At 40.6% G+C, this 16,913-nt stretch overlaps 1 protein-coding gene across 1 annotated transcript; it reads left to right on the forward strand.

Moving 5' to 3' along the window:
- The first annotated feature begins 1,401 nt into the window (after positions 1–1,401).
- Positions 1,402–14,384, forward strand: LOC129853588 (chondroitin sulfate N-acetylgalactosaminyltransferase 2-like). Its single transcript, XM_055919784.1, has 8 exons — positions 1,402–1,517; positions 5,581–6,540; positions 7,267–7,483; positions 7,575–7,676; positions 7,905–8,083; positions 8,264–8,358; positions 11,970–12,051; positions 12,141–14,384. Exons 2-8 carry the CDS (start codon positions 5,889–5,891, stop codon positions 12,431–12,433), a joined length of 1,620 nt encoding a protein of 539 aa, XP_055775759.1. The 5' UTR covers positions 1,402–1,517; positions 5,581–5,888; the 3' UTR covers positions 12,434–14,384.
- Positions 14,385–16,913: the final 2,529 nt, after the last annotated feature.

The raw sequence follows: 16,913 nt of genomic DNA on the forward strand, positions 1-16,913 counted from the left end.
GCTTTTTTTATGGCGGCTTTGGAGAAGTGGCTTCGTCCTTGCTTCCTTGCTGAGCGGCATTTCAGGTTATGTCGATACAGGACTCGTTTTACTGTGGATATAGATACTTTTGTACCCGGTTCCTCCAGCATCTTCACAAGGTCCTTTGCTGTTGTTCTGGGATTGATTTGCACTTTTCGCACCAAAGTACATTCATCTCTAGGAGACAGAACGCGTCTCCTTCCTGAGCGGTGTGACGGCTGCGTGGTCCCATGGTGTTTATACTTGCGTACTATTGTTTGTACAGATGAACGTGGTATCTTCAGGCATTTGGAAATTGCTCCCAAGGATGAACCAGACATGTGGAGGTTTACAATTTTTTTGAGGTCTTGGCTGATTTCTTTTGATTTTCCCATAATATCAAGCAAAGAGGCACTGAGTTTGAAGGTAGGCCTTGAAATACATCCACAGGTATACCTCCAATTGACTCAGGCTAATTGACATCATTTATCAGAAGCTTCTAAAGCTATGACATAATTTTCTGGAATTTTCCAACCTTTTTAAAGGCACAGTCAACTTAGTGTATTGAAAATTCTGACCCACTGGAATTGTGAAACAGTGAATTATAAATAAAATAATCTGTCTGTAAACAATTGTTGAAAAAATTACTTGTGTCATGCACAAAGTAGATGTCCTAACCAACTTTCAAAAACTAAACTATAGTTTGTTAACAAGAAATGTGTGTAGTGGTTGAAAAACGAGTGTATGTAAACTGCCAACTTCAACTGTACATAAAGGCATCATGTGCCACTGCCAACTGAGTGAAAAATACGTTTCCTTATTTATTCTTAAGTTATCACTCAAATCAAAGTTTGTCAGATGTATTTTCAGATGTTAAAAGCAGCCTGGATGGGAAATAAGGGACAATTTTAGTTGTATTTATCCTTTATTTAACTAGGCAAGCCAGTTAAGAACAGATTATTATTTACCATGATGGCCTGGTGGGTTTGTTCAGGGTACTGACCCAACGCTCTAACCACAAGGCTACCTGCCGGCCCTTTAGTTAAGAACAAATTCTTACTTACAATGACGGTCTAGGAACAGTGGGTTAACTGTCTTGTTCAGGGGCAGAACAACAGATTTTTACCTTGTCAGCACGGTGATTCAATCTAGCAACCTTTCGGTTACTAGACCAACTCTCTAACCACTAGGCTACCTGCCGCCCCTTTAAATGCACTTGCATTTATTATACTTTTAATTAACTTTAATAATTGATTGATTAACTTGAGTTGTCTTTTGTTCCTTGCTGGCTGTGTCATACGTCTTTCACTTGTGTTTAAAACTTCATTGAATTTTATAAAGATTTCGCCTATTGCTATCTGCAAATGTATGAACTTTTATTTAGAAGTAGCTACAGAAACGCCTTGGCCGCCCGGAAGTATAGTTTTTCGATCAGTCCACTTTCCTCTGTGGCGTTGTTTAGCATGCCTTTTGATGTTACTGCGTTTTATTCCTTGAAAGGAGGTCTGACTATATGAGTAAGTATTTGCTAAAAATATTATTTACTGTTCGACGTAAATATTTGTTGTTATATAGCTAGCTAACTAGCTAAACAACACTGTACCAGCTCAAATCAAGCCGTTGTTTACACGTATCTAGGTGTTAGCTAGCTTCCCAGCTAGCCAACTCTGGTTCCCTTTGTAGTTTGGTTGTTATCTATCTAGCCACAAGCTCATATAGGCTCGGCTAACGTTGTAGCTTGTTAGCTAGCTATTTTCCTATAGGTAGCAGTTACATAAGCAGACATTGCATTACCGTTTTCCTGGCAGCAGGATCGCGGAATTATCTTTCAAAATAATAGGCCCACTACAAAGACATCCTTTGGGAATGTAGATATTTTTTGGCACTCTGGTGCGGTACTATTTTTTTTCATCGCATTGCAACCACCTTTGAAAAAAGAAATTGATAATTTGACGTACTTTTAATATTGTAATATTCATATCAACATTTCTTTAGAAAGTTTACACCAATACTGATATGTTGAAAGCTATTGTGTAGTAGGCTATATGTAAATACACTTTTAATAAAATACAAATATATGTCATTGGAATTACTCAATAGTCTACGAAACTTAAATTGGTCTATTGTGCTGGACAACGGGTTTAATACAGAGTGCTGGTGACTCATTACTCCACCCACTCCATTCACTGCAATTCACTGTATAAGAAATACATATTGGCTTATAGTGAAAAAACTATTATTCGTGCCGATGTAAATGTGGGTTGGGAATACTCAGTAGGGTCTGTAGAGTCTATATATGATGTCATTTCATGGGGCACTGAATAATACGGAGTTGCTGCTACAGCAGAACAGATAGAACAATGAGACAGATATTTCCCCGGATGTATAAAGGTGAAGCGTCGGGTTTCCACTCACTACCATATACGGTAGTGAGAGGAAGCCCAGTGGCCAACATTATACAAATTTTCATCAATGAAACATTTGATCTCAATAAAGTTCTCTTTTCCCAAAACTAGAATATGTTACGTACGGAGTGGACAAAGTTTGTAGACTTTACTCTTTGCCAAAGTATATATATTTTTTCATTGTTCAGAAGGAGCGCAAAGGCGAATTGAGTTATTGCACAAGCGCACTTCAGAGTAGGCGTTCCCTAACGGAAATATGCAAATGTCGGTTAGAACGGGCCAGTAAGATCTCGCTAGCTCGTGCTTGGCTCTGCCCACCTCATTCCTTGTTCTGTCCACTATGACTCACTTGTTCCCATTGGAAAAGACAGGCTGTGGTCTATCTTGGGTTAATTATCGAAATCTTTGGCTGCAGTGTAGCCATGTTCCTAACTCAGGGTCCAGCATTAGGTCTACCTGTTTGATCTATGCCCTAACCTGAAGAACAATTCTGATCATTAGCATGTTCTATTTGTATGTTAATTGCTTTGGTAGTTCCTGTCACACCAAACTTTATTCCTTACCATCATTGGGTGTGGTGAGACCTTCTCCAAGTGAATTACCTGATATCACAGACTATTTGGACTTATTCCATGAATCTAAATCTTACACAGTTCACAGATAGGGTCTTACAGGAGGTGCGTTTAGGTCTAAAAAGAGCCTAAAATGTCCACTTTCATCTTCTCAAAAATTGAGATAGAAATGTAAAAAGCATGTCAAACATCCTTCCTCCTGATGAAGTTTCTATGTGAGAATTACCAGAACAATGTGAGATACTTAAAATATTTGAGTTTAAGTGTATTTGGCTAAGGTGTATGTAAACTTCCGACTTCAACTGTAGCCGCAAAACATGGTTAAAACTATAACTTTGATATCATGGATGGTCAGTCATTCCATCCATAGCTCTGTCTATGAATTTGAGAGTGGTACATTTCTCCAGCACCATCCCTCAGCTTTTTACTGAAACAAGTGTTTCTACTTATGATTGTTGCTTAAAATAAGACAGGACTTCTAATAAGACAAAGGCAAAGTAATAATAACTTGTATTTTCTCACAAATGACAATTGGGAGACATGGGCTGTATGATCCATGAGTTTAGGCATTTCTTAGTGAGCACATATTTTATGAGGAGACAAATAAATGTTCACACAAATTGCCAAAAAACAGAACACAGATTCCTGTGACTTTCAGTCCAGAACCTAAGCCCTAGAGGCAAACTATTTATTTGTCAGGCCAAGCAATTGTCCTGATGCAATTTTTGGCACATGTTAAGGCTGGCCTTGGGCTGATTTAAATGTATAAAGCCAAGATGCAGCTGTTTCATCAGTATTAGGTTCATCTAGGTTGTTAAAAGGTATGCCAGTCCATCATTGTTTTCGTTGTGTCTTTGAAGCAGTTGGCTTCTCAACTAATCACCTACTTATAATTAGTACTTGGCACCTCAGTTAGGCCAAGGCAAGTGTGCATGGAAGTCGGTAGCATGGAAAGGCATTTTATTACACACTGGAAGTGAACAGGGTAAGCTAAAAAAGTACTCCTAACACCACTTTTACATCAGCGCAAATAATATATCTTTATTTGAATTTTTATATAAGCCAATATATAGTTCAAATACAGTGGTTTGCTTTGTCTATCAAATGGTTGTAGTAAAAGGCCAGCAACACTCCGTATTATTCAGTGCCTCATGAAATTACACCTTATATAGATTGTACAGACCCTACTGAGTACCCAACCCCACTTTTACATCGGCACAAATAATAGATTTTTCACTATAAGCCAATATGTATTTAATATACAGTGATTTGTGTTGTGGCCTATGGAATGAGTGTAGTAAAAGATCAGCAATACTCTGTATTATTTAGTGCCCTCGTGAAATGACACTATAAAGTATTCACACCCCTTGACTTTTTCCACATTTTGTTGTTACAAATAGATTTAATTGTATTTTTCTGTCAACAATCTACACAAAATACTCTGTCAAAGTGGAAAACTTCTAACACTTGTAAAACAAAATCATGAAAAATAAAACACTAATATATCTTGATTAGATAGGTATTCAACCCAGAGTCAATATATGTTAGAATCACCTTTGGCAGCAATTACAGCTTTGAGTCTTTCTGGGTAAGTCTCTTAAGAGCTTTCCACACCTGAATTGTGCAACATTTTTCTATTATTCTTTTCAAAATTCTTCAAGATGGTTGTTGATCATTGCTAGACAACCATTTTCAGGTCTTGCCATATATTTTCAAGCAGATTTAAGACAAAACTGTAACTCGGCCACACAACAACTCCAGTGTAGATTTGGCCTTGTGTTTTAGGTTATTGTCCTGCTGAAAGGTGAATTAATCTCCCAGTGTCTGGTGGAAAGCAGACTGAACCAGGTTTTCCTCAACGATTTTACCGGTGCTTAACTCCATTCCGTTTCTTTTTTATCCTGGAAAAACTCCCCAGTCCTTAACGATTACAATTGTGCTCCCGAGTGGCGCAGCGGTCTAAGGCACTGCATCTCAGTGCTAGAGACGTCACTACAGACACCCTGGTTCGAATCCAGGCTGTATCACAACTGGCCGTGATTGGAAGTCCCATAGGGCGGTGCACAATTGGCCCGGTGTAGGCCGTCATTGTAAATAAGAATTAGTTCTTAACTGACTTGCCTAGTTAAGTAAAAAAATAAATAGCAATCTGTATTTTTAGATAGTTGTCTTAAATAGACATGTAAACAATTTTTTTTGTGTGCATTTGCTAATGAGCACAAGAGAAATCGTCATTGAGTAAAATGTAATATCTTTTGAATTAGTTTTCCACCTTGCAATGTTTTGAAATGCAGGCTTTTATTTTGAAGGTTACCATAGGAAAGTGAGGTCATCGTTAGTCCTGCTAGCAGAATAGTAGTAGACATTGCTGCTTTGTATGACACAGCCCTGAGATCAAGTCTTAAATAAAAATCATATTGAGGGAAAGTGGTTCAGAGGAAAGTCTATTCTAGTTACCTCGTATAACCTAGTAAAATATCATGAAATTCAAGTTCCTCTTGAAATCATAGCTAGGTCAACATTGCCTTTATTGCACCAGCTTTTTTTTTCTTACATAATTTGTTGTCAGCATATTGATTACTGATTTGCATTTTCTTCTAAAGGTTCCAAATACACACTGATGGGAGGAATGAAAATGGATTCCCCTCACAATGTCACTCCCCATCAAACAAGACACACGAGGTGTTCCTGACTTTATCTGAATGATGTGACATGAATGAACAAAATAGCTTTTTATAGCTGCACTCGAACAAACATCCAACTTGAGTTGCTAATATAACTTGTTAATTAAAGGGAACTTTTTAACAATCCTAGAATATGAATTGGGCCTAATTCTGTACATCTTAAAGTAGATTTCCCTGACGTTGAAGGGGAATGCAGACTTGTCGCCCATAGACCGCATGCGAGTGTGATGCCCAGGCGAAGCTTGCCGCTGCAGGGCCGGATGCGCTGGATGCTCCTGGGGCTCTTCCTGTTGCTGGTCCTCCTCCTCTTTGCTTACCTGCTGGAGTGCACTCCCCCAGCTGATGTTAGCCTGGTCCTGCCTGGCCTGGGAGGGGAGTCCCATGGAAAGGAGTACTACCAGGCACTGCTGCAAGAGCAGGAGGAGCGGCACCTCAGCCGCGCCGCCAGCCTCAAGCGGCAGATCGCCCAACTCAAGCAGGAGCTCCAGGAGATGAGTGAGAAACTCAAAGTCCTGCAGGACAGAAAGGAAGGTCCTGGGGTCCAGGGGCTGGTTGAAACCAAGGACCAGGAGCCTGGGGATCTTCTCGAATTCCTCCACTCCCAGATCGACAAAGCCGAGGTGAACACGGGAGCACGGCTGCCCAGCGAGTACGCCCTGGTCCCCTTCGAGAGCTTCACCTCTAGTAAGGTGTATCAGCTGGAGATGGGGCTGACCAGGCACCCAGAGGAGAAGCCTGTGCGGAAGGACCGCAGGGATGAGCTGGTGGAGGTCATTGAGGCAGCCCTGGACGTCATAAACAACCCAGACGAGGAGGATGGCCAGGAGGATGATGTGCCCATGCAGAGGCAGACCTACACCGAGAGCCACTTTACTGAGGGTAAGAGCGCTATACTGGGGAAATGTATAACAGTGATTCTTAACCTGATCCTCGGGGGGCCCCCCCCAGCCACTCCACATATTATTTATTCCACTACCAGCATGGCTGATTTAATTATGGGCCTGATGATAAATTGACCAATTAAATCAGATGTGCTAGTGCTGTCACATACACTGAGTGTACAAAACATTAGGAACACCTGCTCTTTCTATGATAGACTGACCAGGTGAATCCAGGGGACAAAAAATATAAGTGCCTTTGAACAAGGTATGGTAGTAGGTGCCAAGCGCACCAGTTTGAGTGTCAAGAACTGCAACGCTGCTGGGATTTTCAAGCTCAACAGTTTCCCGTGTGTATCAAGAATGATCCACCAACCAAAGGACATCCAGCCAACTTCACGCTGTGGGAAGCAACTGTGGGAAGCATTGGAGTCAACATGGGCCAGCTTTCCTATGGAACGCTTTTGACACCTTGTAGTGTCCATGCCCCCAATGGATTGAGGCTGTTCTGAGGGCAAATGGGGATGCAACTCAAAATTAGGAAGGTGTTCATAGTGTTTTGTACACTCAGTGTATGTGGAATGGCTGAGGGCCAGCATGGGAACCCCTGATGCAGATTACTATCTGCTTGTTTCATGCCGGCAAAAAATGTAATCTAGCCTGTAAAGTTGAACAATATTTGTTCCCAATGTTTGACAAAACTGATGTTTCCCCTTTATGTGGGCAGGGCTGTACAGAACAGAACGGGACAAGGGCACACTCTACGAGCTCTTCTTTGCAAAAGAGGACTCTGACAACTTCCGCCATGTCACTCTTTTCCGTCCTTTTGGTCCTTTAATGAAAGTCAGAAGCACGTCCGTAGAAACAACTGGAGTCATCATCAATATCATTGTGCCGTTGGCAGGCAGAACAGAGGCATTCTCACAGTTCCTACACAACTTCAGGTTAGTGGTGGTGAGTCACGTGAAATGGGCAATATGCAGCCTACGCCTAGTATTTGTGAAGATTGTGGCAACAGTTTTTTTTTTTTTGCAGGGAAGTTTGCATAGAACACGATAGGCGAGTGCATCTTACGGTGGTCTACTTTGGACAAGAGGGCTTACAAGAGGTGAAGTCTTATTTGGAAAAAATGTCCAGGTTTGTTGTCTTTTAATATGAAAGAAAGGAATTGTGATTTTACTGCTGTACATTTCTCACTTGTCCATATGTTATGTTATTTTCTAGTCAAGACATCTAAAGGAAGGAATCTACCCAATGTTTTGAGTTGCTTGGTTGAGTGTGACTGACTGTTACCCCTTGCTCTATAGAAAAGGGGGTTTCAGGTGCAAACCACACCTCTATTTAAATGGCATTGTTGGTTTTTAGGGAGGCAAGCTTTTCCAACTACACACTTATCCCAGTGGACGAGGAGTTTTCGAGAGGCAGGGGTCTGGACATCGGTGCCCATACCTGGAAGAAGGGTGACGTATTGATGTTCTTCTGTGATGTGGATATCTACTTCACACTGGACTATCTCAACACCTGCCGTCTTCACACCGCTCCAAGTAGGTGCCTTCTACCAAAACATTAGCCTACACATTCATGTTTCCTAATTTCTAATTATGAGTACTTAATGCAGGTGGTGTGACTCTTTTCTAAACGTGTACTATGGGCATTTTGGATGTAATTTGTACCAAAATATACTATATGTAAAACTCATCCCTTTTTGTGTTTTCTTCTTGTAGACAAGAGAGTCTTTTATCCGGTGGTTTTTAGTTTGTATAATCCTGCCATAGTCTATGGAAATCTGGAGCTGGCTCCCCCCATTGAAAGTCAACTTGTAAGTACCTGAAAATATACATGAAAAAATAGTGTATGTATGTACAGTTGAAGTCTGAAGTTTCCATACACTTTAGCCAAATAAATTTAAACTCAGTTTTTCTCAATTCCTGACATTTAATCTGAGTGGTCAGTTAGGATTACCACTTTATTTTAAGAATGTGAAATGTCAGAATAATAATAGAGAGAATGATTTATTTCCGCCTTTATTTCTTTCATCACATTCCCAGTGGGTCAGAAGTTTACATACACTCAATTAGTATTTGGTAGCATTGCCTTTTAAATTGTTTAACTTGGGTCAAACGTGTCGGGTGGTAGCCTTCCACAAGCCTCCCACAATAAATTGGGTGAATTTTGGCCCATTCCTCCTGACAGAGCTGATGTAATTGAGTCAGGTTAGTTGGCCTCCTTGCTTGCACACGCTTTTTCAGTTCTTCCCTCAAATTGTCTATAGGATTGAGGTCAGGGCTTAGTGATGGCCTCTCCAATACCTTGATTTTGTTGTCCTTAAGCCATTTTGCCACAACTTTGGAAGTATGCTTGGGGTCATTGTCCATTTGGAAGACCCAATTTGCGACCAAGCTTTAACTTCCTGACTGATGTCTTGAGCTGTTGCTTTAATATATCCACATCATTTCCCTACCTCATGATGCCATCTATTTTGTGAAGTGCACCAGTCCCTCCTGCAGCAAAGCACCCCCACAACATGATGCTACCACCCCGTGCTTCACAGTTGGGATGGTGTTCTTCGGCTTGCAAGCCTCCCCCTTTTTGCTCCAAACATAACAATGGTCATTTTGGCCAAACAGTTCTATTTTTGTTTCATCAGACCAGAGGACATTTCTCCAAAAAGTACGATCTTTGTCCCCATGTGCAGTTGCAAACCGTAGTCTGGCTTTTTTATGGCCGTTTTGGAGCAGTGGCTTCTTCCTTGTTGAGCGACCTTTCAGGTTGTCGATATAGGACTAGTTTTACTGTGGATATAGATACTTTTGTACCTGTTTCATCCAGCATTTTAACAAGGTCCTTTGCTGTTGTTCTGGGATTGATTTGCAGTTTTCGCACCAAAGTACGTTCATCTCTAAGACAGAACGCGTCTTCTTTCTGAGCGGTGTGACGGCTGTGTGGTCCCATGGTGTTTATACTTGTGCACTATTGTTTGTACAGACGAATGTGGTACCCTCAGGCGTTTGGAAATTGCTTCCAGTAGAGTGGGCAAAAATCCCAGTGGCTAGATGTGCCAAGCTTATAGAGAGACATACCCCAAGAGACTTGCAGCTGTAATTGCTGCAAAAGGTGGCTCTGCAAAGTATTGGCTTTTGGGGGGACTATTGGCTTTTTTGGGGGTCTTATTTCTTGTTTGTTTCACAGTAAAAAAATATGTTGCATCTTCAAAGTGGTAGACATGTTGTGTAAACCAAATGATACAAACCCCCAAAGAATCCATTTGAATTCCAAGTTGTAAGGCAACAAAATAGGAAGAATGCCAAGAGGGGGTGAATACTTTCGCAAGCCACTATATATACAGTTGAAGTTGGAAGTTTTCACATGGAATAGCATTCATTTCTCGGAACAAGAATAGACTTTCAGAAGAAAGTCTTTGTTTCTAACCATTTTGAGCCTGTAATCGAACGCACAAATGCTTATGCTCCAGATACTCAACTAGTCTAAAGGACAGTTTTATTGCTTCTTTAATCAGAACAACAGTTTTCAGCTGTGCTAACATAATTGCAAAAGGGTTTTCTAATGATCAATTAGCCTTTTAAAATGATAAACTTGGATTAGCTAACACAACGTGCCATTGGAACACGGGAGTGATGGTTGCTGATAATGGGCTATGCCTATGTAGATATTCCATAAAAAATCATCTGTTTCCAGCTACAAAAGTAATTTACAACATTAGCAATGTCTACACTGTATTTCTGATCAATTTTATGTTATTTAAATGGACAGAATGTGCTTTTCTTTCAAAACAAAGACATTTCTAATTGGCCCCAAACTTACACACACACAATACCAGTCAAAAGTTTGGACACACCTACTTATTTTTACTATGTTCTACATTGTGGAATAATAGTGAAGACATCAAAACTATTAAATAACACATATGGAATCATGTAGTAACCAAAAAAGTGTAAACAAATCAAAACATATTTTATGAGTATCTTCAAAGTAGCCACCCTTTGCCTTGATGACAGCTTTGCACACGGTTTGAATTCTCTCAACCAGATTCATGAGGTGGAATGTTTTTCAATTAACAGGTGTACCTTGTTAAAAGTTTGTTTGTGGAATTTCTTTCCTTAATGCGTTTGAGACAATCAGTTGTGTTGTGATATACAGGTGGTATACAGAAGTAGCCCTATTTGGTAAAAGGCCGTCCATATTATGGCAAGAACAGCTCAAATAAGTGAAGAGAAACAGTCCATAATTACTTTAAGACATGAAGATCATTCAATACGGAAAATTTCAAGACCTTTGAAAGTTTCTTCAAGTGCAGTCGCAAAAACCACCAAGCGCTATGATGAAACTGGCTCTCATGAGGACCGCCACAGGAAAGGAAGATCCAGAGTTACCTCTGCAGTGGAAGATAAATTCATTAGAATTACCAGCCTCCGAAATCTGAAATTAACTGCACCTCAGATTGCAGCCCAAATAAATGCTTCACAGAGTTCAAGTAACAGACACATCTCAACATCAACTGTTCACAGGAGACTTTGTATCAGGCCTTCATGGTCGATTTTGCTGCAAAGAAACCACTACTAAAGGACACCAATAAGAAGATACTTATTTGGGCCAAGAACCACAACCAATGGACATTAGACCGGTGGATATCTGTACTTTGGTGTGATGAGTCCAAATTTTAGATTTTTGGTTCCAACCACCGTGTCTTTGTGAGACACAGAGTAGGTGAACGGATGATCTCTGCATGTGTTGTTCCCAACGTGATGCATGGAGGAGGTGGTGTGATTGTGCTTTGCTGGTGACACTGTCTGTGATTTATTTAGAATTCAAAGCACACTTAACCAGCATGGCTACCACAGCATTTTGCAGCGATACGCCATCCCATCTGATTTGCGGTTAGTGGAACTAGCATTTGTGTTTCAACAGGACAATGACCCAAAACACACCTCCAAGCTGTGTAAGTGCTATTTGAGCAAGAAGGAGAATGATGGAGTGCTGCATCAGATGACCTGGCCTCCACAGTCACCCGACCTCAACCCAATTGAGATGGATTGGGATGAGTTGGACCACAGAGTGAAGGAAAACCAGCCAACAAGTGTTCAGCATATGTGGAAACTCCTTTAAAACGGTTGGAAAAGCATTCCAGGTGACTACCTCATGAAGCTGGTTAAGATGAATGCCAAGAGTATGCAAAGCTGTCATTTGTTTAACACTTTTAGTTACTACATGATTCCATATGTGTTATTTCATAGTTTTGATGTCTTCACTAGTATTCTACAATGTATAAAATAGTACAAATAAAGAAAACCCCTGGAATGAGTAGGTGTGTGCAAACTTTTGACTGGTACTGTCTATATATTTTTTACATTTAATTGTTACTTAATGTTGACATTAGTCAACTTGCCAATGACAAGTGTGCTTTCTGTATAGATTCACAAGAAAGATGCTGGATTCTGGAGAGATTTTGGCTTTGGAATGACATGTCAGTACCGCTCAGACTTCCTCAATATAGGTAAGCAGTGTTGACTGATAAGTATTGTTATGCGTGCTTGTTACATATTTTTACTGTGTTATATTCTACCCCTCAATTGTATTTTCTAGGAGGTTTTGACCTGGAAGTGAAAGGTTGGGGTGTGGAAGATGTCCACTTGTACAGGAAGTACCTGCGGAGCGACCTGATTGTGACGCGTACGCCGGTATCCGGCCTCTTCCACCTGTGGCACGAGAAGCAGTGTGCAGACGAGCTGACTCCAGAACAGTATCGCATGTGCATCCAGTCCAAAGCCATGAACGAGGCGTCCCATTCCCACCTGGGCATGCTGGTGTTCCGCGAGGAGATCGAGAATCACCTCCGCAAGCAGGCCTACAAGACCCAGAGCAATACTGAAAACTGAATGCCTTTTCGTTAGGTGGCCATCTTGGGTACTCTAAATCAGAACTCCTCGCAAAAAAAATAAATACAAGAGCTGAGGTACACTCATGTCGTTACTAACATGATTAAAATGCACTATATAGAAGACCAGTTTAAACAAAATCCTGTTACATTTCACAGCTCAGCTAGACACCTATGGATGTTAGTAAATGTGAAGTGTCAACTTAAACATTTCAAGAGACTGAGAATGGCACTACCTGTGTCAACAACACAAAAAGGCTAATGGTACATCTTTGAAGCTGGGGAAACTTGCATAACCTATCATTAGCAAGTCAAGGCAATGTTCTTGCCTGTGAGGTCAAGCAATCAATGGACAAGTGTTATTTTTTTTTTATCGCTACTATAACCTGTTCTCTCTATAGCCATATTGTTTAATTTGTGTAATGTTAAGCTTGGTTTAAAGTTGTACAGTGATTAAAAAAAGGGACCTTTTTATGTTAGAATATGATTTGTTCAAAGGAACCATCAGTCAGAGGCAGCGTTTATCAGCATTGAAGAAGGTTTATCCTATCAGCGTTTATTTGGAAATGTACCAAATTCTACAGATCGGACTGGATTGAAGAAGCAATTGAAACAAAGCTTTGCAAAAAGCATGCAGCACATTCATAATTTGCACAAGTGTCATTCTTCTGACATTTCTTGATTTATTCTCTGAGGATGATTCACAGTATTATTTCATTAAATTGAGCCTTGCAGCCACTCTGCCAGTTAAATCTTGAATGGAATAATGTATAAATAATTATTTTTTGCAGCCAGGGATGTCATACTTGTCTCAATATGTGCCTATTAACTGGAGATGAGGATATTAAAGATACTTTTATATATATAGTGTATGTGGACACCCCTTCAAATTAGTGGATTTGGCTATTTCAGGCACACCCATTGCTGAAAGGTGTATAAAATCGAGCACACAGCCATGCAATCTCCACAGACAGTAGAATGGCCTTAATAAAGAGCTCAGTGACTTTCAAAATAGCACCATCATAGGATGCCACCTTTCCAGCGAGTCAGTTCGTCAAATTTCTACCCTGCTAGAGCTGCCCCGGTCAACTGTAAGTGATGTTATTGTGAAGTGGCAACGTCTAGGATCAACAACGGCTCAGCCGCAAAGTGGTAGGCCACACAAACTCACAGAACGGGACCGCCGAGTGCTGAAGCATGTAAAAAAGAAATCCACTCTACCGAGTTCCAAACTGCCTTTGGAAGCAACGTCAGCACAAGAACTGTTCGTCGGGAGCTTTATGAAATGGGTTTCCATGGCCGAGCACCCACACACAAGCCTAAGATCACCATTCGCAATGCCAAGCGTCGGCTGGAGTGATGTAAAGCTTGTCACCATTGGACTCTGGAGTAGACAAAACTGGGTTTGTTGGATGCCAGGAGAACGCTACCTGCCCCGTTGCATAGTGCCAACTGTAAAGTTTGGTGGAGGAGGAATAGAGGTCTGGTGCTGTATTTCATTGGTGTGGGCTAGGCCCCTTAGTTCCAGTGAAGGGAAATCTTAACGCTACAACATACAATTACATTATAGACAATTCTGTGCTTCCAACTTTGTGGCAACAGTTTGGGGAAGGCCCTTTCCTGTTTTAGCATGACAATGCTCGTGGCTGAATGGAATAAAGTCCCTGCAGCAATGTACCAACATCTAGTGGAAAGCCTTGCCAGAAGAGTGGTGGCTGTTATAGCAGCGAAGGGGGGGACCAACTCCATATTACTGTCCATGACTTTGGAATGAGATGTTTGATGAGCAGGTGTCCACATACTTTTGGTAATGTAGCATACTAAATATTCCTCCTGAGGCTATTGATACAGTTATGAAGATGAGACTGAATGTTTGCAGCCATTCATATTGCCATACTTGTATGTTTTGAAATGGTCTAATCTTTATTAATAAAAAGAAAACATGAACTACCCATTCCAGTGTAAAAAAATATAAAATGGTAGCTTAGGCTTTTATATATATATGTAGAACAAGCAAAATGTTTGACTTATTTTTGTGATTTCAAATGGATAGCAGGTAACAGGGTTGCAAACGTACTTTATTGAATGACGATTGGAAACCGTTGTTAATATGCTGGCCCAAAGGGCAGTTACATATTTTTATTTAATATCACCTATTTAACCAGGTAGACAAGTTGAGAACAAGTTCTCATTTACAACTGCGACCTGGCCAAGATAAAGCAAAGCAGTTCGACACATAACAGAGTTACACATGGAGTAAAACAAACATACAGTCAATAATACAGTAGAAAAATAAGTCTATACAATGTGAGCAAATGAGGTGAGATAAGGGAGGTAAAGGCAATAAATAGGCCATGGTGGCAAAGTAAATACAATATAGCAATTAAAACACTGGAATGGTAGATTTGACAGTAGATGAGTGCAAAGTACAAATACTGGGGTGCAAAGGAGCAAAATAAATAAATACAGTAGGGGAAGCGGTAGTTGTTTGGGCTATTTATAGATGGGCTATGTACAGGTGCAGTGATCTATGAGCTGCTCTGACAGCTGGTGCTTAAAGCTAGTGAGGGAGATAAGTATTTCCAGTTTCAGAGATTTTTGTAGTTTGTTCCAGTCATTGGCAGCAGAGAACTGGAAGGAGAGGCGGCCAAAGGAGGGATTGGCTTTGGGAGTGACAAGTGAGATATACCTGCTGGAATGCATGCTACGGGTGGTAGCAGCTATGGTGACCAGCGAGCAGAGAAGGCGGGTCTTTACCTAGCAGGGTCTTGTAGATGACCTGGAGCCAGTGTGTTTAGTGACGAGTATGAGGCGAGGGCCAGCCAACGAGAGCGTACAGGTCACAGTGGTGGGTAGTATATGGGGCTTTGGTGACAAAATGGATGGCACTGTGATAAACTGCATCTAATTTGTTGAGTAGGGTGTTGGAGGCTATTTTGTAAATGGCATCGCCGAAGTCGAGGATCGGTAAGATGGTCAGTTTTACGAGGGTATGTTTGGCAGCATGAGTGAAGGTTGCTTTGTTGGGAAATAGGAAGCCAATTCTAGATTTAACTTTGGATTGGAGATGTTTGATGTGAGTCTGGAAGGAGAGTTTACAGTCTAACCAGACTCCTAGGCATTTGTAGTTGTCCACATATTCTAAGTCAGAACCGTCCAGAGTAGTGATGCTGGACGGGCAGGCAGGTGCAGGCAGCGATCGGTTGAAGAGCATGCATTTAGTTTTACTTGTATTTAAGAGCAGTTAGAGGCCACGGAAGGAGAGTTGTATATATGGTATGCTGCACAAGTTTGCGATTTTAGATTGTCACACACATTGACCAGGTCACATCTACCAAACGGGAGCAAACGTCTGTCAAAGGCTGGGGAATCGTGTAATTCAGTACAAACCGTCACGCAATGTAGCAAACGTTGAAGCGAACTGAATGCATCCCAGGTTACACAGTAACTTTTTTTGTATCACTAGAGTCCTCATGACAGCTTTAGAAAAAAAATTTAAGCATATTTTCTCATTAAAACATTGCTCTCTCTATATAAAAAATTGGTTTCCAGTCTTTTGGTTCTTGAAAGCCTCGGAGCTCAATTTTCCTGAAAACCTTCACTGACTGAATAACACAACTGGCCCTCTTTTCACTCCAATCCATTCAAGTAGTTTAGTGCTGCCTGATTTGTGCTTTTTGAGGTCGGTTCGGTTTTAGTTCGAGTAAAAAATATTCACGTTTTTCGATTTCAATATTTTTTAAATAATGACAAATTATTTTCATTTTAATGCATATTACAAAGCCAAAAATAAGAGTTCTCTATTCTCCCCATACTGTAACGTTGCTGTCGGGCAACAATTTTGCTAGTTTTTCAAAGTTGATAACGCATACTTTCCCGAACCGTCTCTATCCCTCGTTCCCATCGTGTTGTGTACATTTCTCTCACCCGGTGGCTTATGCGGTCGGTGTGTATCTAAACGAACATAGCAGGCATAAGTGTATCTATCTCTGTCCGAGCCGGAAAAGAACAGGCACAGTGGATTATGGTCATTGCTGTTAATTATCACGTTTGTGCGCTGAACTATGTTGAATATTTGCTTAATGAAAACTCCAACTCCCTTCAGCCCAGTGTCCCATATAGTTCTCCACTTAACTTCTCTCGTGAATGATTTGATTTCTCTCTAGAGAAACAGCGAGTTGGGCTCACCAAAAAAAAAATATATATATATAGATTCAAGTAATTGAAATGACGTCTGTCAATTAGTTGTTTAATAACCGGTTAAATCGCTCATCACCAAAGTAGTTACACCAACTTTTGTATATTTAAGCACACTAAGGTAATGGACGTTTTTGAAGCAGAAAGTAAAAGCTGTCTTCTATTTCTACCCAGATTTAAGGAGGATATGTGGAAGTCTACTTGTGCAATTTAATAAAAAGGTTTCTAACAATCAGCAATAAAAATACAACATAAAAAGCACTGAAGACTGAAAATAAGTCAAA

Source organism: Salvelinus fontinalis, chromosome 1 (genome assembly GCF_029448725.1).
Source record: "Salvelinus fontinalis isolate EN_2023a chromosome 1, ASM2944872v1, whole genome shotgun sequence".
In the NCBI taxonomy this organism is placed as follows: Eukaryota; Metazoa; Chordata; class Actinopteri; order Salmoniformes; family Salmonidae; genus Salvelinus; species Salvelinus fontinalis.